Genomic DNA, 26,427 nt, shown 5'->3' on the forward strand with positions numbered 1-26,427 from the left:
TTTCGTCGTGTTGAATTGTCTTTTGTTTGTGTTTACTGTATGTAAATAACTTTTTTAGCTGTGTTGTAAATCAAATTGAGTTAAGGTGTGAGAGAAGCAATTTTTCAATTCAAATATTGAATACAATGGAACATCATAGCTTTTGCGAGCAAATTACTGACCTCCATCAGGCTGGAATGCACTCCAATAAGGTAGGGCATCGGTGCACTGAAAATAAAATCATATAATGACTCAAAATTGAATGTATCTTTTTGATCAGACTTAATAAATCATGGAAGATAAGAAAGACAAAGCTACAAAACCGTTGCTAGTCACTGATGAGCATTTGAAGAAAAGAGTAAATTTATTATAATTTATTATTCACAGTAAGGCAGTGGTAGGCAACCCTGACCTCAAGAGCCACTGTTTATTGTTGAGCCATATTTATATATGTATATATATATATATATATATATATATATATATATATATATATATATATATATATATATATATATATATATATATATATATATATACACACACACATATTAGGGGTGTGAATTGCCTAGCACCTGGCGATTCAATCCGTATCACAATTCTTAGGTCACGATTCGATTCGATACCGATTAATCCCGATATGAATTTACAAGTCGATTGTTGCGACTTTTTACTCAAATTTAGAAAATAACATTCAGTAAACTTGTACATGCACACTGTAAGATTTGTATGAAAATGTATTATTTATTGATCTGAAACTTCAGTCAGTGAGCCACTGTATGTACTGGTTGTAACCTTTTTCATGTTTGAACAGCATTGAAATAAAATATTAAGGTTTAATGTTCCATTAATATAGCATTCTTACATCCTGAAGGTGTGAAAGTTCGACATTTTGTTGAATATTTTTCCATCAAAAAAGGATGTTAAAAAATCGATTCGGCTGCCTATTGAATCGATTCGAGAATTGCGTGCTGTAGTATCGCGATTTTTTTTAAGCACCCCTAATATATATATATATATATATATATATATATATATACACATACACATGTATGTGTATACGTATATATATGTATGTGGAATATTATTGAAAGTATGCTGGGTCTACACGTCTGGCCTAAATCTTCGGTTAGAAAGATTGCAGCGAATCCAGAGATGGGGTTGAGTGTCTTCAATCACCACAATGATGGCTGAACATGGATTTGTTGATTGTTGATGGTATTAAAGTATGAGGTCGTAATGTTGATAAATTGTAATGAAGTTGTGGAGTTGTGGTTTTCTATAACAAACAAATAAATGTAAACAATTCCAATGAGGTCCATTGAGGCATTGCACTAAACAATATCAATTGTTTCAAGTAATAACAAAATATATCAATGGCACAAAGAATTTTACAATCTTATTTGTACACTAAATAAGGCAGAACACTATTCCTTGTGGTGCAGTCTGTTTACACGAAATATCCACAAGGGCGCGCCAAAGACCACATAATAGACTACAAACTACAGCGTGGATAATGGTGCCGCGGTAAATGTAAACAAAGGCAGAATTCAGGCGTTCTACATGGGTTAGCTCTACTTAGAATTGACAAATGGTACACATAACTATGAATAACTAGTTATTATACTTACAGCGTCAATTACGCACAACAAGCGAGTTAACATGGAAGTCTGATACGGTCGTCTAACTCTGGCCGCTCCTTCCGCGTACTGAACGCTAGGATCAGAATGCGCATGTCAATTGGTGCAGGAATAACGTAATCGAGAAGTCTCTTAAAGGGCGCAGCACATTAGAGCAGGGAAATTTGCACAGCCGCCCCCAAATTCAGTCCGTGAATTTGTAATAATCACAAATGTCCCTGCTGTGTCGATTTCAATCCTTCGGCGACTCCGGCAGTGTGATGAGCTTGACTACGGGACGGGTGTATGTAGTCCCTTTAATGTTCACCTCGGCGGCGCGGATCCTGCCACCGTCGCTCGGGATCACCTTAGTGACTCGTTCTATCGGCCATCGTGCTCTGGGCAGTTGAGGGTCAATCACCATGACCACTTGGTCAGTAGTGAGGTCCGGCCTGGAAGTACTCCATTTCCGTCTTGGATGAAGATTAGGGAGGTAGTTTCGGGTGAAGTGAAGCCAGAAGTCATCTGCTAGTACTTGGCTGTGTCGCCAACGGCGGCGTCCAATCAGGTCGCTGCTTCCATAAACAGCTTTTGGCAAGGATGCATCTCGCCGCCCCATCAACAGGAGGTTAGGTGTTATGGGATCAGGGTCTGCAATGTCAGAAGTGGCATACCCAAGGGGCTTTGAGTTCAGGATGCCCTCCACCTCAATGAGTAAAGTGAGCAGTACGTCTTCTGGAAGAACTATTTCTTTAAGAATGACTTGCAGAGCAGCTTTGACTGACTTTATCTCCCTCTCCCAAATCCCACCAAAATGAGGGGCAAGAGGCGGATTGAACTTAAATGTGATGCTCTGCTCAGCCAACTGCTCCTTCAACGCTGGCTCCAGGGCCTCAAAGGCTCTCTGCAGTTCTCTGTCCGCACTCCGAAAGTTCATAGCTCTGTCACAGGGGATCTCATATGGCTTTCCTCTTCTTGCTACAAAGCGTCGCAGGGCAAGGAGGAAGGCGTCTCTGTCCATAATGCACAGGAGATCTAGATGCACACACCTCGTAGTAAGGCATTTAAAGAGGATTACCCATCTCTTCTCCTGTCTGCGGCCAATCTTGACAACATACGGTCCAAAGCAGTCTATACCCGTTGACCAGTAGGGAGGCTTCTGAAGACGGAGACGTGCGGCAGGGAGGTCTGCTATACGTGGTACTGTGGGTTTATTGTGCCATCTCTGGCACTCAGTGCAACTGCGTTGATATTTCTTCACAACTTGTCGTCCGCGAAGAATCCAATATGTTCGTCTCAATTCAGCAAACACACAATCAGGACCTGGGTGCAGCAGCTTGTGGTCAAATTCTCGAATTATGAGTTGAATGACAGGGTGGTCTGGTGCCAAAACAATAGGGTGAATGTTATCTTGTAGCTCCTATGCCTTCCTCAGCCGACCACCGACACGGATCAGGCCCACGGTACTGTCGTACTCTGGACATAGAGCAAGCAGCCGGCTGTGAGAACTAAGTGGTTTTCCTGCCTGCAGAGCGGCAAACACGGCAGGGAAACTCTCCTCCTGCGCCCATTTGAGAACGATGACTTCTGTATCAATGTGATCTGTGGAAGTCATCTGTGGAGCAGCCGCCCCGTGAAGGGACAGGAATGTGGCTTGGATCAGCTCGGACCAGGACTTGTACTGAGCTGGGTCAGGGTCTGCTGGTGCAGCAGTCCCTACAGTGCCACAGAAGGTCACACGGGTTTCTTCTAGCTGAGTTGAGGTTGTAGAAGGCCTGGCTGGCCATTCACTCGGTGGCAGAGTGAGAAACTTAGGTCCGCATGTCCAGCGGCTTGGTGTGGCTAAGTCCCTGAGGTGCTTGCCACGGGTGATATCGTCAGCTGGGTTATTATCAGTACATACTAGGGGTGGGAATCTCTGACATGAGGCCGATTCGATATGTATCTCGATACACAGGTTGCGATTCGATTGAAAAACGATTATCTTTCAGAACAGAACGGTTCGATACGGTTCGATTAAGTTTGGGAACGATACAAATTTCGATTCGATCCGATTAATTTCAATATTCAAAACTTATAGTGACATTTGTTGTTTGTAAACATTAATCTTAAAACACCACAAATTTTTACAGTATCTACAAATGTGTTAAAAAAGAACAACAACAATGTCTTCTATATTTTTATATATTGAATCAATTATTTAAATGGACCGGAACAAAGGGCTGGGCGATATGACTGAAAAATGTATCAGTTGAAATATTTATTAGTCGTTTTTGACAGTTATAATTGTTTTTTGTTTGTTTTTTTAATTCAAAATCAGGATCAGGAAAACAAAAGGCTGATAATTCAATTTGAAATATAAATATTTAACCTTTAAAAAGACACCAACACAATTAAACAGAATATGTCCACATTGTGAAGTATTTCAGAAACATAAATTTAAGACATGAAATAAACCTACCGTCCAGCCAAAAGAAATATGAAGCCACCTTATGGAACAATAAATCTATCAAACACATTTTAACCACTTAATATATCCAAAAATATTTCCAAAAGTGCCCTTCCCTTTTTATCAAAATTTTTGTTTTTAACAATTTTTGTTTTTCTTTGCCAACACATTAATTTTTGGTTAATGTAAGACATCTTTTTTTGTTTTTTTAATCTGAGACACGATGATGACCACAGAATCACTACTGTTTGTTTTGTTTTTTGGGCTGTCGTTCATTTGGAGTTTTTTGTTTTGTTTTGTTTTTTTAGTTTGATGACGTAATCGCGGGCACGTCTCAGTTCTCCTATCTGCTGCTCATGCTAGTTGAATACGTTGACAGGGAGCCACAAACTGAGAAATGAGATACTTGCAGTGTGCTTTTAGCTTAGCTGGTGTGTTGGCTGTGGGACATACCTGCGTTTGAATCCATGCATTGGATCGTCACGGGAGTTATTCTTTTCGGCTCGCGCGCAGTACCAACGCCGGCCCGGGACATACAAGTGCACCGAGAGGACTCGATAGCCATGGGAAATACCGAGATGTCCGGCACCGGCTTCTTATAACTGTCTCCATTTGTATGTTGTCACTCGTTGTGCGCGACTGCGCGCGTGCCGTGTCGTGAGCACGGCGTTGACGGTAGGCGGCCCCCCCTCCCCCCAAAAAAAGGTGCGTAACGTCTTTGCATTATGTTTACAACATCCGGGGAATGAAGTGTCTCTGAGTGCTACTTTGCTCGCTCTCTGTAAACACGGAAGTAGCTTGAATAGTGATGCTACTGAAATGTAAACAAAACAAGTAGAGCACGGTGCAGAACTCTTGCTATTTTTATGAAAACCATAAAGCCTCACTCGCAACCGATTCACAGCAACGCGATATCCGGTCCACAGCTTTACAAGCAATGTATCTAAGGATTCCTGCCGGATTTTGTATCGGTTGACAAGTTTGCTACCGATATGGCCGTTTAGCTCCCCTTGACGACCGATGGTTCGGTCGAATCGTTTTTTTGTCCCACCCCTAGTACATACCTCCAGACATCTGCTCCTACCAGCTCCTGAATCTCCGCAATGCGTGTTCCTACAAATACCATACTGCTGGGACTCTGACTGGATCCAATGCAGGACAGTGGTTGAATCAGTCCACAGTGTTGTTACATTAAGGGGTAGCGTCAACTCAGTTTGCAAGACCTTGGCGATCTGTGCACCAGATACAGCAGCACAGAGCTCCAGGCGAGGAATAGACAGCTGCTTCTTTGGCGCTACTCGTGACAGAGCTAACACAAAGGATATCTGGACTGCACTGGTGACATTATGCACTGCCCTAATGTAGGCAACCGCGCCGTAGGCTCTCTCCGAGGCATCGGTGAAGATATGTAGCTCTACGGGATTCTTGGCTGGGAAATCTGTGAGGTAGCAACTGGGCATGGTTATCAACTGTAACTGTGGGAGCTCACTCCCCCAGGTTTGCCAAGCTGATAGAAGTTCATCTGTTAAGGGCTCATCCCACTCTCGACCTTTCTACCAGATGACTTGAACCAACACTTTAGCGCGTGTTGTACAAGGGATGAGAAAGCCTCGTGGGTCGTATTGACTTGCAAGCACGCGGTACACATGCCTCAGAGTGGGTTCAGCAGGTGGAATTTCCTTGCACCTGTAACTCAAGGTGTCTGGACTGCAGTTCCATTGTAGACCCAGGGTAGACTCGATGGGGCCTTCCCTTTGCGCAGACAGCCACAGCTCACAGCTGCTAGACTTGGCTTCCAGCGGTAGGTGGGCTGTAACCTCGAGTTTATTGCAGGCCCAAGGTCTTATGTCAAAACCTCCATCAGCTAGGAGGGCTCTGAGTTTGTCAATGAACTGTTTAGCTTGTTCTGGTGATGGTAGGGACTGGAGGCAGTTGTCAACGTGGAACGAATGTAGTACAGAGTTGACTCTCTTTATTACCTTCACTGTAGTCTTGAACATGGCGCTGCAGTGCATATATGGCGCAACATGGACTGCAAGTCGTGCCGAATGGCAAAACTCGCCATTTGTAAACATCAGGGGTGCGCTCTCTCTCACCATCTCTCCACAGGAAACGGAGAAGCGGCTGGTCTTGAGGAAGTAGGTGCACCTGATGGAACATGCCACGTATGTCTCCACTGATGGCTACAGCATATTCCCGAAATCGCAAGAGCACAGCGAGTAGTGAGGAGCTCAAAGTTGGACCTGGCAGGAGGTTATTATTGAGGTAGGCTCCCTGATGTACAAAGGAACATTTGAATACAATTCTGGGTTTGCCATTATGAAAAACAAGATGATGTGGCAAAAACCATGATTCATCTGAGCTGTTGACTTGTTCTGGGCTGATTTTCACTGCATAACCAGCCTTCACCAGTTTCTGTATTTCCATATTGTAAACTGACAGCTGTTTTGGGTTGTGTGAGAGGCGGCGCTCGGTGGCTCTGAGTAGAGGCATAACCGCGTTGGATGTGGCGTGTAAGAGTGGTAAATTCTTTCGACGCAAAAGTGGAAGAGCATACCGATTCACACCATCTACCGAAACTCGAACGCTCTTCTGCTCCAACTGTCCTAGGGCTGCTTTATCTTCCCCAGAGCGTGTTGCCTCTTTAGGTGAGCGAAATGGCAGCGTCGATCTGCCACAATCTCTCCACATGTTGCTGCAGCTCTTCAGAGGGAGACAGGACTGATAAATGAAGGCAGCTGCTCTCAGTTGAAGGCTGTTGAAGAAAGCTAGCCGGTCCCTGCACTGCCCATCCCAAGGCGGTGCACGCAGCTACAGGACAACCGGTGGGTCCACACCTGATGGGCCGCTTAGGTGTGATCAGGTGAGGGTTGTCTGACCCGATGGGCTTGACTTTGTTAAAGGACGGCAGGGGTAGCTCCTTTAAGTAATTATAAGCTCTCTGCAGGAGCTCTGCTGAGCAGGACTGTTCGGCAAGGTTCAATTCTGCAGCTGTGAAATCATTATTAATGTTGTATTTCATCCTCTTCTTTCTGCGTGTAGAAATTTGGAATGACACAGTTGCTCCCTTCACCTGTACTACTTCCTGTCTAATGGTTCTCAGAGGTAGGACTTCTTGTTGTCCGGTGAGGCCTAACTGGCGAACCGCTGTGGGCAGGATGATGGTGCGCTCGGAGCCGTCATCCAACACTGCATGTGTATCCACAAATTTCCTTCCATTATGCAGACGGATGGGTACAACTTTCAACATCACTCTGCCTGAGTGAGTTGCTTGATCGATGTAAGCAACACTGGAGGGAGTACATGCAGTTAGTATATTTTTGGTGGGAGCTACTTCATGCAGTACAGGAAGGGTTTTTTCAGTGTACAATTATTGGGTGAATGTCCTCGGCCACATCTCCAGCATTTTCCCCTGTCTTTGATCCAGCTTGCTTTTGCTTCACTGGTAAGCTTGGTGAACTCGACACATGCGTTTAAGTAGTGTTCTTGATTATTGCAGTATGGACAATAGGGTTTGAATCGATCCCGCTTCTTGGTTTGGAGTGGAGGAGCTGATGCTGGTTGTGTCCCAAGGTGCTCCGCACCAGGATTACTTCCTAGTAACACCGCAGTGGACCTTGGTTTCTGTTGTCGACTGTTCTTTCGTTCCCGGTTGTCTGCATTACTGAACTCAGTGGTGTTTGATCCTATGCGACGGGGCACTTGGAGTGTTTGTACTTTGCGTTCAAGCCACTCAGCTAAGTCAGGCAGAGTATATGTCTTGTCACTGCCGCTCTGAATTATACCTCTGTTAAAACAATGTTCAGAAAATGAGTCTCGGAAGTGGGGAGGTAACTTGGTGAGCAAAGTGTCAACGTGCGAACCACAACACAGCTATGCTGATGATGAAGGGCCATCCATACTGCGTAACATGCCCACAAGTGTGCCAACTACAGCCGCAAAGTCCTCAATGCCCTGGTAATCTCCTGATTTCACTGGAGCAGCATTCAGGATGGTTTTCAGTTCTCCTTGAACTAGTTGTCTGGGTTGTCCATACCTCAGCTGGAGGGCTGTCATGGCACTGGTGTATGGAATGGCACTGTTAATATATCGCTTAGCAATCTGGACTGCCGCAGGGAATGTCAGATGGTCGAGAAGGACTTGATATTTGTAGTCTTCGGTTAAATGGCTGTGAGGTCCAATCACACTGTCGAAACCTTTTTTGAGCATGAGAAAGTCACTCTCCTTCCCTGAGCTGAAGATGCACAGCTTTGGCTTGGGAATGCCAAATGAGGATGCGATAGCCATTTCTAGCATATTGGGTGTGTAGACACTGGCAGAGATCTGAGAGGGCTGACAGACGGGTACTGCTGGTGGTGGTGCTGCATGGGAAGTGTATGTAGGAGGATATACAGTCTGTGGCCCAGGCTGAGAAGGGACTGTTGCGGTATATGTTGGAGAGTACGTAGGTGCACTATAGGTCGCTTGCACATCGTAATGCATCATGGGAGTTTTTACTACGGGCGCCATGCTGGTTGGCTCGCCTGTTCACAAGGTACACTCGCGAGTTACACGGTAGAGCTTATCAACCTGATGTCATTTTCTCAGTATTTTCACGATTTACCGGAAGATCAAAAACAACGATACAGGCAGAAGGTGTCTCTGTGTGGCGGGATTGATCCTAATTACGTCCTGACCAAGGGTGATTTTTTTTGACGGAGAAAGCTTGCTGGCCAAATGTGACTTCTCTGGACATTTTTCACTACCTCGTGTTGACAACATGCTCCATAACATGCCAACAAATCCCTGGAGGCTGACAATTATTTTGTAAGCGGGTGGATACAGAGTGTAAACTTTAACATCGCATCAGAAGAAACTGTTGTTGTTGCACGTAAGTAAACCACATGGTGTTGGTAATTCTGCACAAAATGTACACAAAAATGTTGATTTGTTCTCAGGCTTCCTGTTATCATTGTGTTTGCGTGTTTACATGTACAGCTGGGTTTACCTGATGTGGTTTTTCTAACAATTAACAGGCAAATATGGCAGAGCGTATAAGAATAAAAAGTAACTGTATGCACAGCCTCCCCCTGGCTTAATTAAATTTAATGCTACCCTTTCACTAGTTACATGTGACTTAACTTATTCTAAATGGTTAAGGTTAACCACTCTCAGAGGACATATTTTTAGTTTCAGTTTCCAGTACAATAAAACGTGTTCATGGTAACTACTGAGCATACTGACAGCTTTTCTAATGATCTCACAGCTAAGGAGGCTGTCACAACACCCAATTTCTGTCTGGTGCCGGATGGCAACAATTCATCACGTCACGACAACACCAATATTATTACCAGGTATGTATGGCTTTACTTTTTGTAGTTTCTTATTTAATTCTATGTTTCATATTTTCATTACAATGTTTGTAATATTTTCAGATTCAGGCACAGATTAGTTTAACTGGACGGGACTTCTGCGACTTTGTGGTGTGGACAAAGTGTGATATTTACATTGAGCGAGTCCACCCAGATCGCTCCTTTTGGCCAGCTGGAAAAGCCAGTTTTTTTTTCCCAAAAAGCCCTCCTACCTGAACTGCTCGGGCGAGCATTTACTAGATCAGCAGTGGACTTCCAGTGTTCCTGCTCAGCCGCTGTCACCTACCACTTGCTCATGTCCTTCAAAGACGCGGAGTAAAGTAGTTTTTTGTGCTGCAGCAGATTGTAAAATCAAATGATATCACTTGAAGTGTGCCAATCTAGACTGCCAAAAGGACAGTGGTTTTGTGACAAGTGTGAAACAAGGATTATTGTAAAAACTCTGTAACACAGTACTGGTACTTGTCTTACATTAAACAAATTTAAAAGAGAGCAACTTTTTCCTCTGTACATAGCATAATGAAAGTCATTGCGTACCCCATCAACATTACATCATACCGTCATACTCTTAAAATAATGGCCTAATATTTTGACACAAATTATCAACCCTCGTGAGGATAAGCAGTAAGGAATGAATATATATATATATATATATTTTTTTTTTATGTAAATATCTCAGGATGGTAGGCACCTGTGCTAAAATAAACTACATCATAAATTAACAGTTCAATTTTATCCCTGAAATTACTATATCTAATCATTATTCACTTCATTTTGTGTTTTTAGAAATAATAGAGATTTATTATGCCATTATTTTAAGAGGGACCATATTGCACATTGAGTAAAATCCTGTCATTTGTATTATGTATAGCTTTGTAAACAAACCCAACAATAGAATTTGTATAATCGCTGCCTTTATTAGCTCCAAACAAACAGTCGCATGTTGTCCTCCTCCAATGCTTTGATGCTCGCCTTCGTTTCCATCATGTCATTGGCAATCAAGTCGGTTTGGCATGAGATCCCTAAAGAAATAAAAAAAAAAAAAAAAGATCACAAAAAAAATACAGTACCAGTAATAGGTTTAATATAGTACTGTTACTGTAACCAGCCTTTTTTTTTGTCAGTGTAAAATAAATTTACACATTTTGTTGCATTTTTTAATGTATGAACATTGCTACAGGCAAATACTTATTTCTATAAACACTTCCAAATGTCTCTAAAATATAAGCTGCGTGTACACACACAAACATAAACACATACATTCATTCATGCATACAATATATCATGTAATGAATTCTGAGTGGCATACCAGAGTCAATGATGTCAGCAGTACTTGAGGGTACAGGTTACTGGAGCCATCTGGCTGCATAACTGCAACAAACTCTCTGCCACTTCGAGTCGTCTTTTCTTTGCTTGTCTCTCCTGTGCACGTTTATATCTTGGCACCGACTGGGCTGAAACATAGATGTTGTAACTTGGGACCCAACTTTAATGTTGGAGCCCAGTCGGGATGATTGGACAGAAAAACGGGCGCAGGGCGACCTGTTAAAATAAACAAATATATAAACAAATAAAATATGGCATGACTGGTTATTTTGCCGCAGTAGGGTGGCCGTGAATAAGTCCTTTAGCATGATGTGTAGGCTACCGGGGGTTTGTTTTCTTGCATCACCCTCTTCTGTCTCTTTTTTCCAAGTTTACATTTTGCCACCAAAAAACATGTTATCGGCATTAAGAGCCCAAGATTAATCCATCCAATTTCAGCAGTAAACACTTTGCACTGGCACTACTTTGGGTGAAAATGTTCGATGTTAGCTTTCGGCTAACGTCCGCTAGCCAGATTGTACTACCGAACTTGCTTGCTCGTGAATCCAAAACATAAGCAACTTGCCCATATATGGGCGGTCGAAACTTTATTAATCCTCATGCATTAAATAAAGGTAAACAAGCTTACCGCTCACAAAGTGATCGCTGCACACACGAGCCCAAAGTAACGACTTCCCTCCGGAGTCCGCACTCCTCTGTCTCCAGGCCCTGGTTCCTAATTATTTTCGGAATTCGGAAAAGAAAGACCAACCATTTTCTCCCTTGGCTTTGTTCGAACAGCCAATAATGCAGCAACAATGTACCATTTTAATCGCAGACAACAAACGTGATACGTGTTTGAACGAATCGCTAAGTGGAGGTGGAGGCCACTCAGGATGGCGACAACAACAAATCCGTGGCGGAAGTGACGACATGTGAAAGCGACCTTTAGATAATCGCTGGAGGAGTAATCACATGCTGTGTAGATACAGCTGGAGGTGTGGTATGGTGCAGAGATGGAAGCAGAGCAGCAGTAGCATCATCTACAGGAGGAGGAGGTGGAGGCCAATAGTCTTCAGGCTCTGCAGGCGGTTCTGGATCTATTGCATGGAGTGGTGCTGTAGGCGCTGCTGGGGGGACAGGAGCTGTCCCTGGTGCTGAAACTGGAACCACTGCTGGCGGGGTCTGCTGAAGCTGTACTGGCTCAAGAGGGGTGAGCACCAGAGGTGATGTCGGAAGTAGAGGAGGTACATGAGGGGTCGGCAAAAGCTGAGGAGACTGGAGTGGAATAACTTGCTCTTGCGGACGTGAGGTATATCGTGCTTCTGAATTGATGCTCGGACTTGGTGATATGCAAATTCTCTCAAGGTGAGGCAGGCTGCTGTAGTGAGGTTGCTCTGCAGCATAACTGTAGGGATAATAGGGCCGAGCTAAGACACTATGTGGATTGAAGTTGATCTGACGATACTCATCTCCCTTTCTAGCTCTCTCATTTGTCGGCTCATGGCCTGCCAACGTGCCTCCAACAGATGTATTTTGTTTACATTGTTTTCCGCTGGCCGATAAGCTGGTTCTGAAGTAGTAGACCATCTATCTGGGCTTGGTGGAACAACGTATCTTGGTGGCGGAGGTGATACTAGCATCACTGTGGATGGTTGAAGACGTGCTGGTGGGTAGCTTTGTTCAAAGTCCTCCAGAATTCCGGAAATGCGGCGCACTCTGCTGGGACGGGGACTCAAGGGTGGCTGCCCATCATAGAAGTCTCTGGATGTGGCCATAGCGCAGCTCGTGTAGATCCGGCTCCAAGGACCACTTGTGGAATATTATTGAAAGTATGCTGGGTCTACACTCGTCTGGCCTAAATCTTCTGTTAGAAAGATTGCAGCGAATCCTGAGATGGGGTTGAGTGTCTTTAATCACCACAATGATGCCAGAACATGGATTTGTTGATTGTTGATGGTATTAAAGTATGAGGTCGTAATGTTGATAAATTGTAATGAAGTTGTGGAGTTGTGGTTTTCTATAACAAACAAATAAATGTAAACAATTCCAATGAGGTCCATTGAGGCATCGCACTAAACAATATCAATTGTTTCAAGTAATAACAAAATATATCAATGGCATAAAGAATTTTACAATCTTATTTGTACACTAAATAAGGCAGAACACTATTCCTTGTGGTGCAGTCTGTTTACACGAAATATCCACAAGGGCGCGCCAAAGACCACATAATAGACTACAAACTACAGCGTGGATAATGGTGCCGCGGTAAATGTAAACAAAGGCAGAATTCAGGCGTTCTACATGGGTTAGCTCTACTTAGAATTGACAAATGGTACACATAACTATGAAGAACTAGTTATACTTACAGCGTCAATTACGCACAACAAGCGAGTTAACATGGAAGTCTGATACGGTTGTCTAACTATGGCCGCTCCTTCCGCGTACTGAACGCTAGGATCAGAATGCGCATGTCAATTGGTGCAGGAATAACGTAATCGAAAAGTCTCTTAAAGGGCGCAGCACGTTAGAGCCGGGAAATTTGCACAATATATATATATATATATATATATATATATATATATATATATATATATTATTTTATTATTATTATTATTATTATTATTATATTATTATTTTATTTTCTTCTGATGGTACAATACTTAGATAGGCAGTGTTTTGATTCTGTACTGTAACAATCGTGAGTAAATACATGTTTTATAAACTTCATTCCGCCTAAGTCATCTGTGTTTTCGAGTGGATTATTATTCTTTTTTGGGTACAACAAACCACTGAATATTTTTTTATTTAGTGTAGTGACTTTAGATTATGAATGACTGATGAAGAAAGGATTTTGGTCGTTGTTTGCTCCTGTTAACCAAAGCAAAGCCAACGTGGTGCCCCTAGAGGTTACTGCGGTAATTACAATTTACCTCCGTACCCTCCTAAATTATTAATTCGTCAAAAAGACGACCCAATTATTGCTACACAATTGTCCAATTACTTTTGGTCCCCTGAAAAAGAGACAGCTACATTTAAAAGAGCTGTAATTCCTAAACCCCTGCTCCAATTTGGATGTCAATACTCTCAAATTAAAGCAGAGAGTCTGCACTTTAATTATATACTAATTATATGATTGTATCCTAGATATGTTTTTGTCAACAGCTAAAATAACAAAACTTGTGTCACTGTCCAAATACTTTTGGGCCTAACTATATGTGCCTGACCCTGTCCACAAATGAGGGCATGTTGGATCTTTCTGACAGTCCACTGCATGAATCTTCTCTCATTCCATAAACTTGTAAAGGGCTGGCGTGCTACGTACAAAACTTCCTGGTGAGCTGAGGTGAATGGGTTTGAGTTTGTTTTCATTTGTGAGTTGGGGCTGAGTAATCATGCATACTGCTGTTCGTGCTATGGAGGCGACGACAGTTGTTATCAAAGAATGGATTCGTCTGGGACAGCTGTGTCGGGGCGAGCAATTCCTCTGCATTAACACGTGTGTTAGCGCAACTCGCGTCACACAAAAATGGATTATAATGTTCACGTTCTGTCATACGCTTGGCTTGGTTAGCTCCCTTAAACCACTCGACACTTGTTGGGTTATCGTCCGACAGCATATATGGGTAATTAGCTCCCAGTCCAGAGTTTTCACGGCATTGACGAGGGGCAGCCATCCTGAGTTAGCTTAGCTGCGGCTAATGGACGCTGTTACCGTTACGCAACTACTTTCATTCGCATTTCTCAGTGCTCACCACTCCTCTTGACAACGTGAGAGAGAGTCCCATCGTGGTCACCAGTGTTACCAACGCACGGGAGGACTTCCCCCCCAGGGAGTTTCAGGAGTGTCACCTCCGGGGGTAACTCCCGTTGCACATAGCCAAAAAGGAACCACCGGGAAATGAAGGGTTGCACTGCAGCCATCTTTTATTAGAATTTTTGGGCACACTTTTCTCTTTCCTCAGCGCACACTCGTTTTGGCAACCTTTCACTCTTCCGCTCCTTCTCACATATATGCATGTACACTCTGCCCTCCCTATCTCACACAGTCTTCAGTCACATACAAGCAAATCTTAACTCCCGCAACATATAAAACGATCGACAATAGCTGGTTCCATTGAGAAATACACATCATTACGCACACACATACACGCACACACACCATCACATCACATCACATCACATCACATCACATATCATTATTTCCGATTTCCATGGCAATTTTGACAACAATGCCGAGACCATGAGCAGAAGGTAGGTAGGGGACGTATCAATGAGTTTTGCTTTTTTATTTTGATACTGTATATTTTGCTTTCTTAAATGGAAATGAAAATATAAATTACCGTATTTTCCGCACTATAAGGTGCACTTAAGACCCTTCAATTTTTTTCAAAAGCTGACCATGCGCCTTATAATCCAGTGCGCCTTATATATGGATCAATATTGAGCCGCAACAGGTCTCGCTGTCAAGACGCTATCGGTGACCCTGCACGATCGGTGACGAACATGCGCAGAAGATCCCCCCCATCTTGGATCGCTAGCTAATACTAATACTTTACCTCAGAGAAAATAATAAAACAGCTGTTTATTCATTTTGGGAGTGAATGGAGTTGTCAGAAAGCTGGTTTGTAATCTGTTAATAACATTTGACTGACCTATCTGACTGTTTTGTTGACATTCCCTTTAGCGCAGCACCATCTAATGGATGCATAACGTAACCCCAGCCTCTACTGTAGCGCCTTATATATGGAGAAAGTTTTAAAATATGTCATTCATTGAAGGTGCGCCTTATAATGCGGAAAATACGGTATTTTCCTGTCCCATGTTGTATAATTCCCTTCAATAAAACTTATTTGACCCAAAAAAATTAAATTTGAAAGTGTGAACAAAATCACGGGAAAAGGGGAAACTAGCAAGAAACAACCCAACAAACGTAAAAATGCAGTACATCAAAGGTGGTTTAGGCTTATTTGCATATCTATGAAAAGCACATGGGTTGAGTCTCACATTCAATATTTAAGATGTCAAAAGTATTTGAATGGAAGCTAACAAACTCACCAGCAGTAGTCTAATAGATGTTGAGGCAGGACTGGAATGTAAACATGTTGCCAATGCATTGGATATAACATGGCAGCAGACCCATGAACACAAGCTGTTAACTGGTTACAAGACCAGAGAGGAAAAAACAAAAAAAACAAAAAACGGTTTAATTGGACAGTTTGATGAATAACAGCAAGGAGTAAAGACAGATTTTGTGTTTACAGTGAACTCCCGTTTATTGCAAGGGGATACATTCTATCTAGACATATCTGCAAAAACCTATGTTATTGTATTTAAAATAGTATTAGCCTTCCGACACACTTTAAATGCATTTAAACTTACTAAAATACAGTGGAACCTCTACTTACGAACGTCTCTTCATACGAAATTTTCGAGTTACGAAACGCCTCAACGGGAAAATATTGCCTCTTGTTACGAAAGAAATTTCTAGATACGAAAGGCAAAAATACATTACCAACGCAACATACTTTTGGCTGTGGCAATTTCCTACCATAGGTACCTATGAGCGTAAATACTAGATCGGTGTTTGTGCATCGTTCTGTCATCCCATTGGCTAAGAGGAACCTCTACCATAGGTATCTATGAGCGTAAATACTAGATCGGTGTTTGTGCATCATTCTGACATCCCATTGGCTAAGAGGAACCTCTACCATAGGTATCTATGAGTGTATACTAGATCATTCATCCCGCGGCCCATGAGGTGTTCCGATAAGTTTTTCGTAAATGTATTAACTAACGGCCAACGAATTTGTGCAGAAATTCAAACAATTGGTGATTGATGAAGGCACAATAAGTTTTTAATTGCGACGAGACGGGCCTTTTTTTTGAAAAAGATGCCTCGCCATACCAGAAGTTTCCATGAAGTTTCAGGATTTGTTTAAAAGAATCGCCCAGAAAAAGTGTTCACCAGTCGGGCGTTTGCTCACTAAGATGATATGGTTGCCTTGGACATTTCCGAAGGATTGTTTAAAAAAAAAAAAAAAAAAAGCAAACATCCATGGATCAGTTCTTTACAAAACACCAGGCAAAAAAATAAAATAAAATAAAAATTAAAAAATTAAAAAAAAACACTTGAAGGAGAACATGAACCAAAGAGGGCAAAAAACAATGAGGACAGCAGTTAAAAAGGTAAATGACATCATTTTTATTCTTTACTCTATTCTTTGTTTTTTACATTATGCACAACTCTCATTTATTGTGCAATAATCTAATTGTAACATGTATTTGTTACATGTTTTGATGCATTTTTATGCTTTATAAAACATTTATGTCTGAATTTTGGGAGGCTTGGAACGGATTAGGGCAATTACATGGAAAATGCGTCTCTACGTACAAAATTTTCTACTTAAGAACTTTCTTCCAGAACCAATTAATTTTGTAAGTAGAGGTACCACTGTACACTTTTTTAAAGTGCCTGTTCTCACTCACTGTCAATAAATGGGCAGGGGGGCGCGAGGCTCCATCAATGGGAGTTTGACCTCTGGGAACATGGTTTTTATTTATTTATTTTTTTTTATTTATTTTTTTTTATTTTTTTTTACCGTCCTAGAATAAAGTGCAATTGCACCTCCACTTCATTAGGGGGCAGTGGCGCTCTCATTATTGGCAGTGTGCGCAGGGAGCATTCGCTCGGTGGTGTAGGGGTTTTGTTTGCACTGAGCATGCGTGCTTGCACACAGCAAAAAGAAAAAAAAATCTCTACAAATTATTTATTTAAATTTATTTTGTTTTGCAAGTTAGTTTTTTTATATATATATATATATATATATTTTGCTCCTGAGTTAATGTTGGTGATCAGTTTGAATGCATTATTATTTATTGATTTTATGTAATTTTATTTTTCCGCATCATATGGTTTGACATGGTCAGTCAAAAAAATGTTTAGAGTTTAATTAAGGATTTAATTGTATTTTTTAATTTCAGATGCACTTTAAATCTCTTCTATTAGAGTTAATAAAGCTATTCTTTGGAAGTTGGTCCATATTTCTTTCTTTTGTTATTCTCTTATACGTTATTAAGGATACAGTGTTATGCAGAGGTGTGCTTATAACAATTTTATAGACAAATGATACTATTTATAGTCGCGTGGGGGTGGGGGCGAGATGTTTTCTTCTTACTGGGGGGGCATGACAAAATAATTGAGAAGCACTGCCTTAGGCCAGTGCTTCTCAATTATTTTCTAGGGGTGCACCGATCGGCCTCGATTGCCTTAATTTTGGGCGATCGGTGATCGATCGATCACTCAAAATAAATCTTGTCCACCGATCACATCTCTCTTGCGTAAGTCTGAAAAAGTCAGCCATTGCCCTCTTCTGCTGAGACATACACCCGCTCGCTAGGTCACGTGTTCAAATGCGCACTGCACAGTACAAACAGCAGCAGCAGTATGTCGACAATTTGACAGTATTTCAAGGTAAAAGTAAACGAGCACAGGATCGCAATTTGTAATTTGTGCAATGTCGAAATAAGTCGTGGTGGGACTGCACGCAAGGCATTCAATACAACAAACCTCATTCGCCATTTAAGGACCCACCACACTGCTGAGTATGCGGCGTTTGAAGTTAGCAACCAAGCTAAGGCTAACTTAGCTAAAGCTAGCGTGAACAAGGATCCAGAGAATGGACCGCTGTTGCCTCTGATGAGCAGCGAAAGGAGCAAAGCTACCACGAGAAAAATAATGGAGTTCATGGCATTAGATGATCAGCCTTTTTCGGTTGTGGAGGACCGGGGCTTCAGAAACCTGATGCAGCACTTGAGCCCACGATATGATTTGCCAAGTCGAAAATACTTTTTAGAAGTTGCATTACCGGAGTTGTTTTAAAAATGTTTGGAGCCACACTCACAGCCTGCTTGGAGCCGATGCAAAGACACTCAGCTTTACAACAGATATCTGGACTTCTGACGTAAGCTTAATTAATGTCGATGTTGAGTCTTACTACGCAGTGGATAGACACAATTTTTTTTTTTTTTTTTAATAGAATGCTTTACTTTAGGAGATTTTGATCCTATAAGTTGGTGCAAGATATTTTTGGATGGATATTTTATATCGAGATTGTGACACATCTGCATTTAGACATTTATTCGTTTTGCACTACAAGGAAATAATACTCAGGAAGGACACTTTACTGATACCGCCGTGCACTTTTTTTTTCTTTTTTTTTTACTCTCAAAACAGGTCTTCAGTGTAACCTATTGCACAAGTTTTATTTTATTATTTTTATTTCATTTATATTTGAGACAACTACTTAATGTGTTGAAACATGTTTTACCTTGTTTGATAGGTATTGCTCAGAATTTTCCAATTAAAAAAAGGAACATTTAAAGTGTATGCTCTTGGTTATGAGGGGGGGAAAAAAAATCGGGATCGGCAAAAATTGGGATCGGCAGGTCAGGCTATTGTAAAGATCGGTGATCGGCCAAAAAATTGTGATCGGTGCACCCCTATTATTTTCTGAAATGCCAATGAGAGCGCCACTGCCCCCTAATAATTATTTTCTGAAATGCCAATGAGAACGCCACTGCCCCCTAATATAGTGGAGGTGCAATTGCACTTTATTCTAGGACAGTAAAAAAAATAAAAAAATAAAAATAAAAAAGAGGTCAAACGCGCCCCCCTTGATGGAGCCTCGCGGCCCCCTAGGGGGGCCCGCCCCACTATTTGAGAAGCACTGCCTTAGGCCAATGCGTCACAGTCATGAGTTTTTGGCGCAGAGAGATTTTTCTTTGATCATATACAGAATATATGTGGATGGCCCATATTGCGCCAGTGAAACCTTGGGGCTAAAATATTGTGACGACATATCTTTGTCGTCGATTTGTTTGACTTGGTACACAATTTTACCCCACGCGCTACAACTTCACCATGTGAACATAAAGGGACAGTAATGTCAAAAACCAACTTTTTGGAGCTTTCAGCCATGTTAAAATGCTAATTCCTCACCAAAAACATCCCAAAGTGGTGTTTTCCTCCATTCACCCCTCTATGAGAAATTCTAGATAATTCTGTTCTTCAAGCACCAGCCCCTCCCAACCTGAGAAAACGAGCGTATGCTCACTTTGTGACGTCATTAGGTGTGGACCCACCCCCGCACTGGGACTGTTTTTGCACATCAGCTTTGATTCCGGTTCCGGTTTGCGACGTGTGGGCCACGCCCCAAGACTTGTGTTTCCTACTTCGTGCCCCTCGGTTGCGCATTCGTCGACGGGTGCGAGTGTGTAGTATGTCCGTCAATTGTCCGAAGCACTTCAGAGAGCTGAGACGCCCTGCGCAACCCCGCCCATCGACGCAAGCACGTGGTTGGGGGGCATAGGGGTGGGGGACGCGAGTGTTGGAATGCAACCCACACATTGCAACCGGAATCAAAGCTGATGTGCAAAAACACGGAAGTCCCGCCTCTTCTGTGGCATATACCCCATTGATGGCCTGCGTGGCCATTCAGAGGAGTGATCAAACGCAGAGTTCAGCAGCAGGCTGCAGCTAGGGATGGGTACCGAAGACGGTACTTTTGTGGTAAGTATCGATTGAGATCGGCACTTCCGAGCACCGATTCACGTAAAACGGTGCCATGTTTCGATACTGAAGCACGTCGTTTTAAGTTGTGATTGTGCGGGAGTATGTGAGATGACTATTTTCCATGGTGCACTTGAACGCAACATTATATGCAAAATACGCACCCGGCATGCTGACGTCCCCCACTTGCAGGAGCCTAGCCGTTCTGGAGCCGCGTGGTCGATCCGTGGAAGCGACTGGCGGCGAGCGGGTGCCGCGGCCCCGTTTGCAGCTCAGCTGAGAGACCGACCGCCAAACCCGCGGGTGCCACCGCTTCTTCCACGGTCCACAACGCAGCATTCACTCAACCGGGTCCAGGCCGGGCCGCAGCCGGTGGAGGGACGTCAACATTTCCGGGTTTGGGAACGAGCGAGACTTTTGTGACGCTTGACAAGCCAAACAATTACATACAGTTAAAGGAGGAGGAAAGCCTCAGCACCCGGCGGAAGCTGGAAATGTTCGCTTCCCCGGAATCAGCGCACGGCTGGGAGCGACGCCACCGAATAGAATCATGACAGAAGGTAAACGGCTTCACCATCGTTAAGGTAAATAAACATTGTAATTTGGATGTACAGTAGGCTACTACTCTTGACTATCTTTACAACCGCGAAAGCTAGTGGCCAAAATGTAGCGAGCATTACAGAATACGTCAGGTGCAGTCAAATGATTAATTTGAACACAATTATTCTCTTTGTTCACACCATGTCCCCTTCCAACTTTTATTTATTTTTTTACTAAATTGAGTGCAAAGTGGGTTGGAACTTCAAACTCATTGCGCGGCGTGTGGCAGCCTTTATGTCCTGGAAAAATAACTGCACAAAATACGAAAACATCAATTATTAATTTATATATTTACTGTTATACATTTATTTTTTTACTATAGCGCTCTGGCTCATTTGTTTTAGATTTTTGTTATTTGTCAAAGTTTCTATATTTAAAAGTAATTGTTAAATTGATTAGAAAATAATACTGTTACATAATGATGAACATTTATTACATCCAAATAAATAAATAAAATTGGAAAAAAATAAAGAAAAAAGAAAAAGAAATAGAAATGAAATGCAAAGAAATAAAGGGTGAAAAGCTCGGTCATCCGGGAGGGACTCAGAGTCGAGCCGCTGCTCCTCCGCGTTGAGAGGAGCCAGCTGAGGTGGCTCGGGCATCTGGTTCGGATGCCTCCTGGACGCCTCCCTGGAGAGGTGTTCCGGGCATGTCCCACCGGTGGGAGGCCCCGGGGACGACCCAGGACACGCTGGAGAGACTATGTCTCTCGGCTGGCCTGGGAACGCCTTGGGATCCCACCGGAGGAGCTGGTTGAAGTGGCTGGGGAGAGGGAAGTCTGGGTTTCCCTCCTGAAGCTGCTGCCCCCGCGACCCGACCCCGGATAAGCGGAAGAAGATGGATGGATGGATGAAAAAGAAATAAAACGAAAACAAGAGCACAAATGTACCGAAAATTGGTACCATTGAGTATCAGTATCAATTCCTAGGTACCGAGTATCGGAACAGTATTGGTTCAAATGTGAAAGGTACCCAGCTCTAGCTGCAGCCAGCTTGCCGAGGGTGTGGCAACCACACGGAGAGAAGCAGGGTTTTACTGAACCGGCCATTTTACTTCCGCGTTAGAAAAATAACCAGCAAAACATCCAAAATTTCATAAAAAATTAGATCGACATGGTGTCAGAGGAAAGATTTAATCATTATATGCCGATAGCTAACTGTGGAAGGGATTAAAATACTGTGATGTAATCCTTTGACTACTGCACACGTTGTTGGGGACATGGCATGCATGGAGGTTTAATTAGTCCTCCCTTGATGGGTGACTAATTCATGTATTTTATCAAGTATCCTATGACTGTTTGTCGTTCTAAGAGCAGTCATTCTTCATAATGCAATGCACATGGCTCAATAGGTTCAACGATTAAGTGATTGAAGATATGTTCACCAAAAATAAACTACAATCAAAAGACACAATACAAGAACTTGAAAGAAATTGCAAGAAATCTGACAAGGTTAAAATAAACGGGGACTCAACTTACAGTGCTGAGCGTGCTACAGCAGATGAGGATCCGACGTTCATAAAGCATACTAGCGTAGAGTTGAAGCATGTTAGTGACATCTACTGCGACAAAGTACTCTGTAAGGTTCCTCTGCAAGAGCCAAACAATGAAAACATGCGTTAGCTGTGAAACACAAATTACATACTGTACTGTAGAATACAAATTAGTTCAAATTAGGGCTGGGAATAAAAATCGACCAAGTCGGTTGGGTCAACGACAAAAACTGGTCGACGCAAAAATGCATGCGTCGAAGCTATTTTAATCATTTTAAAAAACATTTTTGTGGCACCTGGAAGTTGCCGGGAGCCCCGGAACCAATATTTCGTGTACAGCACGGACAGTTCTTGCTGACGGACTCCGATTCACCTCTACTAACTAAGATGCTTCTTCGGGTTTTTTTGTGGTCTCTTTAGACTGAAAAGGGATTAAATTAACATCGCTATCTGGTGCCATCTGGTGGCCGAAATGAATTGGCTCCAGCCTTCAAAGTGACGCTACACATGCAGTAAACATTGCTCTGACCATTAAAAAAATAAAAAGGGTTTGACGAATTCATTTTTCAATTGGGCGGGGGGTGGTGGGGGTGGCTTTCTTCTGTAACGAAATCACTCGTCAAAGGCGGTGAATGAGTTAGTAAAAACATATTTCTAAATGCACTTAAATAAACAAATTATATACTACTACTGCGATTGGCTGGCAACCAGTACAGGGTGTCCCCCGCCTACTGCCCAGAGCCAGCTGAGATAGGCGCCAGCACCCCCCGCGACCCTTGTGAGGAATAAGCGGTCTAGAAAATGGATGGATGGATGGATACTACTACTACTACTACTAGTTGTGCAATTACTTTGCAATTTTAACAGAATTTATCCTTCAATTTCCTTCATAGGCATTCAGCTTAGCATTCAAGTATTAGCATTCAGCTTAGCATTCAGCTATTAGAATTCATCTTTCGGCATTCCCACGTAATTTCTCCAGAAATGTGTCAAACTAAACTTTGTCTAGTTATTAGAGCATATTATTCTCCTCACTTTTCTGGCGTCAAACAACTCCCACATAATATTTCCGATTTACACCGTTCAAATTTCAACTTGATTAAAAAATGCATGCCTTCCTGGGACTATAACGTCCGATTCCACATTACTTACAGTACTCGCACAATTTAATGTAAAAGATCAACTTTTCCTCATTCATTTTCAATGGGACTTTTTCCAAGTCCCATTCTCCTGCACCCTCCGGGTTGGAAGAGGCCCTGCTGGTCGCCCCTTTTACTCACTTCACTAGTTTTGCACTATACACTTTGTAAATATACACATAGGGCACACAACATATTTCTTGGTGGGGTGGGGAAGGGTGGAAACAATGTCTTCACCCTTCAACTCCCCTCCAATTTTAATGCACTTTACATCCAGGGGGACGGGTGAGTTGGGGTGGAGAGCCATCAGGGGGGATAGACTGCAGTGCCTGGCAGCGCCGTGGTCCCCCATCTGTGTCCCCGCCCCATCACTTTGTCCCTCTATTTTCTTTTTTAATGCACCACACACATAGACATTCTTTTTTTTTTTGGGATGCGGGTGGATTGGAGTAGGGGAAATCTTTTCCCTCTGTTAACGCACCACACGCACACACTTGTATACTGGGTGAGGCCACATTCACGGTGTAAGGGTAGAGCTCGCCAGACGGCGAGCTGGGGGACTCATTAACAGGGTTAGGTGTCACGAGAACGCTGGCGCGACGGCCGGGGCCTCTTCCCACCGGGCTCGGTGTTCTGGTGTACCGCCCCTCCCCCGGTGCTTCTTCCTCTGCCCCCCGCCACTGTGCCATCCTTCCACACAGTTAAAGATGGAGTGGACACGTCTTCCCTCTCTGCGCTGCTGCCACCCCCCCGGCACGGTTTTCCGGCGGCGGAGGGGTTCGCGGGATGCGGGGGGGTGGGGTTGGGGAATGGTGGGGCGCTGTGGGGGCCTGCCGGGCCTCGTTCTGCGGCGTTGGGCTCGGGGGTGCGGGCCGGGGCGGGGGTGCTCCGGGCATATGGGTTGGTTCGCCGACCGGTATCAGCCCGGGTGGCGTGGGGGTGGCCTTGGTGCTGCCGCGGCTTGAGGATTCCGGGGGGGGCGTGCTCGCTTTGCTGGGCCGCGGTCGACGGCTCCTGTGTTTGGTGGAGATCATTATGCATGCGAGATCCATCACACCAGCATCTACTGAAATTCAAACAGAATTTGCCTCTCGCCCCCACTGCTCGCTGAATCAGTGGGTGCTGGTGTCTGTGGATCTCACTCTGCTTTATCTATCCTTCCCTCCTTCCTCTCTTTAGTTTTTCCTCTGGTCTCTTGAGATCTCCTTAATTTGTTGGAATTTAGAGGTTTTTGGGGTTGGCGTAAGACTCTGGTTTTGTAACCATGCGGATGGCAGGAGGTGTTTGGTTGGTGCTGGATTTCACTTTGATGGACTGGATGTGCTGGTGTCTGTGGATCTCACTCTGCCTCATCTATCCTTCCCTCCTTCCTCTATTTAGTTTTTCCTCTGGTCTCTTGAGATCTCCTTAATTTGTTGGAATTTAGAGGTTTCTGGGGTTGGCGTAAGACTGATTTTGTAACCATGTGGATGGCAGGAATTGTTTGGTTGGTGCTGGATTTTACTTTGATTTATCTTTCTTTTCTTTTTATCTTTTCTGACCTTTTCTATGGTCTCCTTATTTTTCCATATCATATGGTTTGACATGGTCAGTCAAAAAAATGTTTATATTTTAAGGATTTAATTTTATTTTTGAATTTCAGATGCACTTTAAATCTTTTCTGTTACACTTAATAAAGCTATTCTTTGATGTAAGTTGGTCTTTTTTTTATTCTCTTATACGTTAATACGGATAAATGTTATGCAGAGATGTGCTTTTAACAATTTTATAGACAAATGATACTACATATAGTCGCATGGGGGTGGGGGGGGTGGGGGCGAGATGTTTTCTTCTTACTGGGGGGGGCATGACAAAATAATTGAGAAGCACTGTATTAATGGAACATTAAGCTTTAATATTTTATTTCAATGCTGTTCAAACATGAAACTGTCTGTTAAATACAGTGGCTCACAGTTATAAGGCTGAAGTTTCAGATAAAGAATATATTTTCATACAAATCTTACAGTGTACAAGTTTACTGATTAGTATTTTCTAAATTTGAGTTGTTGTATGTTTTAAATGATCCTACTGTCGAAAATCTAACTAAGTGACTGATATATGAGAATTTGAGCAAATATGTGATTAACAGGAGGGAAATGTTAGAATAATATGCATAAATGACCAGGAACTTCATTACAAGACAGGAAATGTGCCTTCTCCCCTAGAGTAGTGACTGGAACATTTTTATGTTTGAGAAACTTTCAGTGTTAAAGAATGTCGCCAGTGTTGCCTGTGGAATGACTTGAATGAATGAATTTCTGGAAATGATTGTCACATTGCTGCTACGTATTTTCCCAAACCTCTCAGAGCAGTAATGTCCATATCCTAGGTAAACCCAATAAAAGGAGGAGAATCTTAGAGAATTTGTGAGAAAGGGTATGAGGTTGTGATCTGTTCACATCTCTGTCCAACATTAACAAACCAAAAACTAATAAACTAAAAAAAAAAAAAAGCCTTGTATCCTCATCCTTGTGTTTGTGTATTTTTAAATGTCATAGGTAAAACATGACAGGAATTTATTTTTTTTTATTTTTTTTTGGGGTGATATCCAAGAAAATGGAACATGTCAACAATTTTAACAGAGACATAGCTACCTGTTTGGGTTCACAGAATGCATTGCACAATGCATTTATTTAAGTAAGTTATAAGGACGTTAATCCTTGTCATAACACTAAAAAGAAAAGCAGAAGTTATTGTTCACTGTCGACAACTTTGTATAAGGGGACCTAACTAGATTCAACCCTTGAATGACTTTGATAAACACTATAAAGTCAAAGAGAAAATGAAACAAACACTTACATTCTCTGGTATTCTGGGGAGCTCTTTGATGTCAGGAACAGTGAAGTAGAAATGCTGGAATAAACAGAAAATCAAATGATTATTA

At 42.7% G+C, this 26,427-nt stretch overlaps 2 protein-coding genes and 1 long non-coding RNA gene across 10 annotated transcripts in view; 1 reads left to right on the top strand and 2 right to left on the bottom strand.

Moving 5' to 3' along the window:
• The window catches only part of dennd1a (DENN/MADD domain containing 1A), a 348,715-nt gene that overhangs the window by 76,435 nt on the left and 245,853 nt on the right, over positions 1-26,427 (bottom strand). For all 8 annotated transcript variants that reach the window (XM_077498538.1, XM_077498537.1, XM_077498536.1 and 5 more), the window contains 4 exons: positions 26,343-26,396; positions 22,352-22,462; positions 15,762-15,862; positions 162-207 (listed from right to left, as the gene is read on the bottom strand). In XM_077498538.1, coding sequence (XP_077354664.1) covers positions 162-207; positions 15,762-15,862; positions 22,352-22,462; positions 26,343-26,396 — 312 coding nt within the window. The remainder of the gene's footprint in view (positions 1-161; positions 208-15,761; positions 15,863-22,351; positions 22,463-26,342; positions 26,397-26,427) is intronic.
• LOC144002880 (uncharacterized) overlaps positions 1-26,427 on the top strand; it is a 98,030-nt gene that overhangs the window by 52,875 nt on the left and 18,728 nt on the right. The gene's annotated exons all lie outside the window — the stretch shown is intronic.
• On the bottom strand, positions 10,296-11,472 carry LOC144002725 (uncharacterized). Its single transcript, XR_013278798.1, has 3 exons — positions 11,353-11,472; positions 10,708-10,940; positions 10,296-10,420 (listed from the first exon to the last, which is right to left on the bottom strand). It is a non-coding gene; the product is annotated as an uncharacterized LOC144002725 (long non-coding RNA).

This window comes from Festucalex cinctus, chromosome 15 (assembly GCF_051991245.1).
Source record: "Festucalex cinctus isolate MCC-2025b chromosome 15, RoL_Fcin_1.0, whole genome shotgun sequence".
NCBI classification, from domain to species: Eukaryota; Metazoa; Chordata; class Actinopteri; order Syngnathiformes; family Syngnathidae; genus Festucalex; species Festucalex cinctus.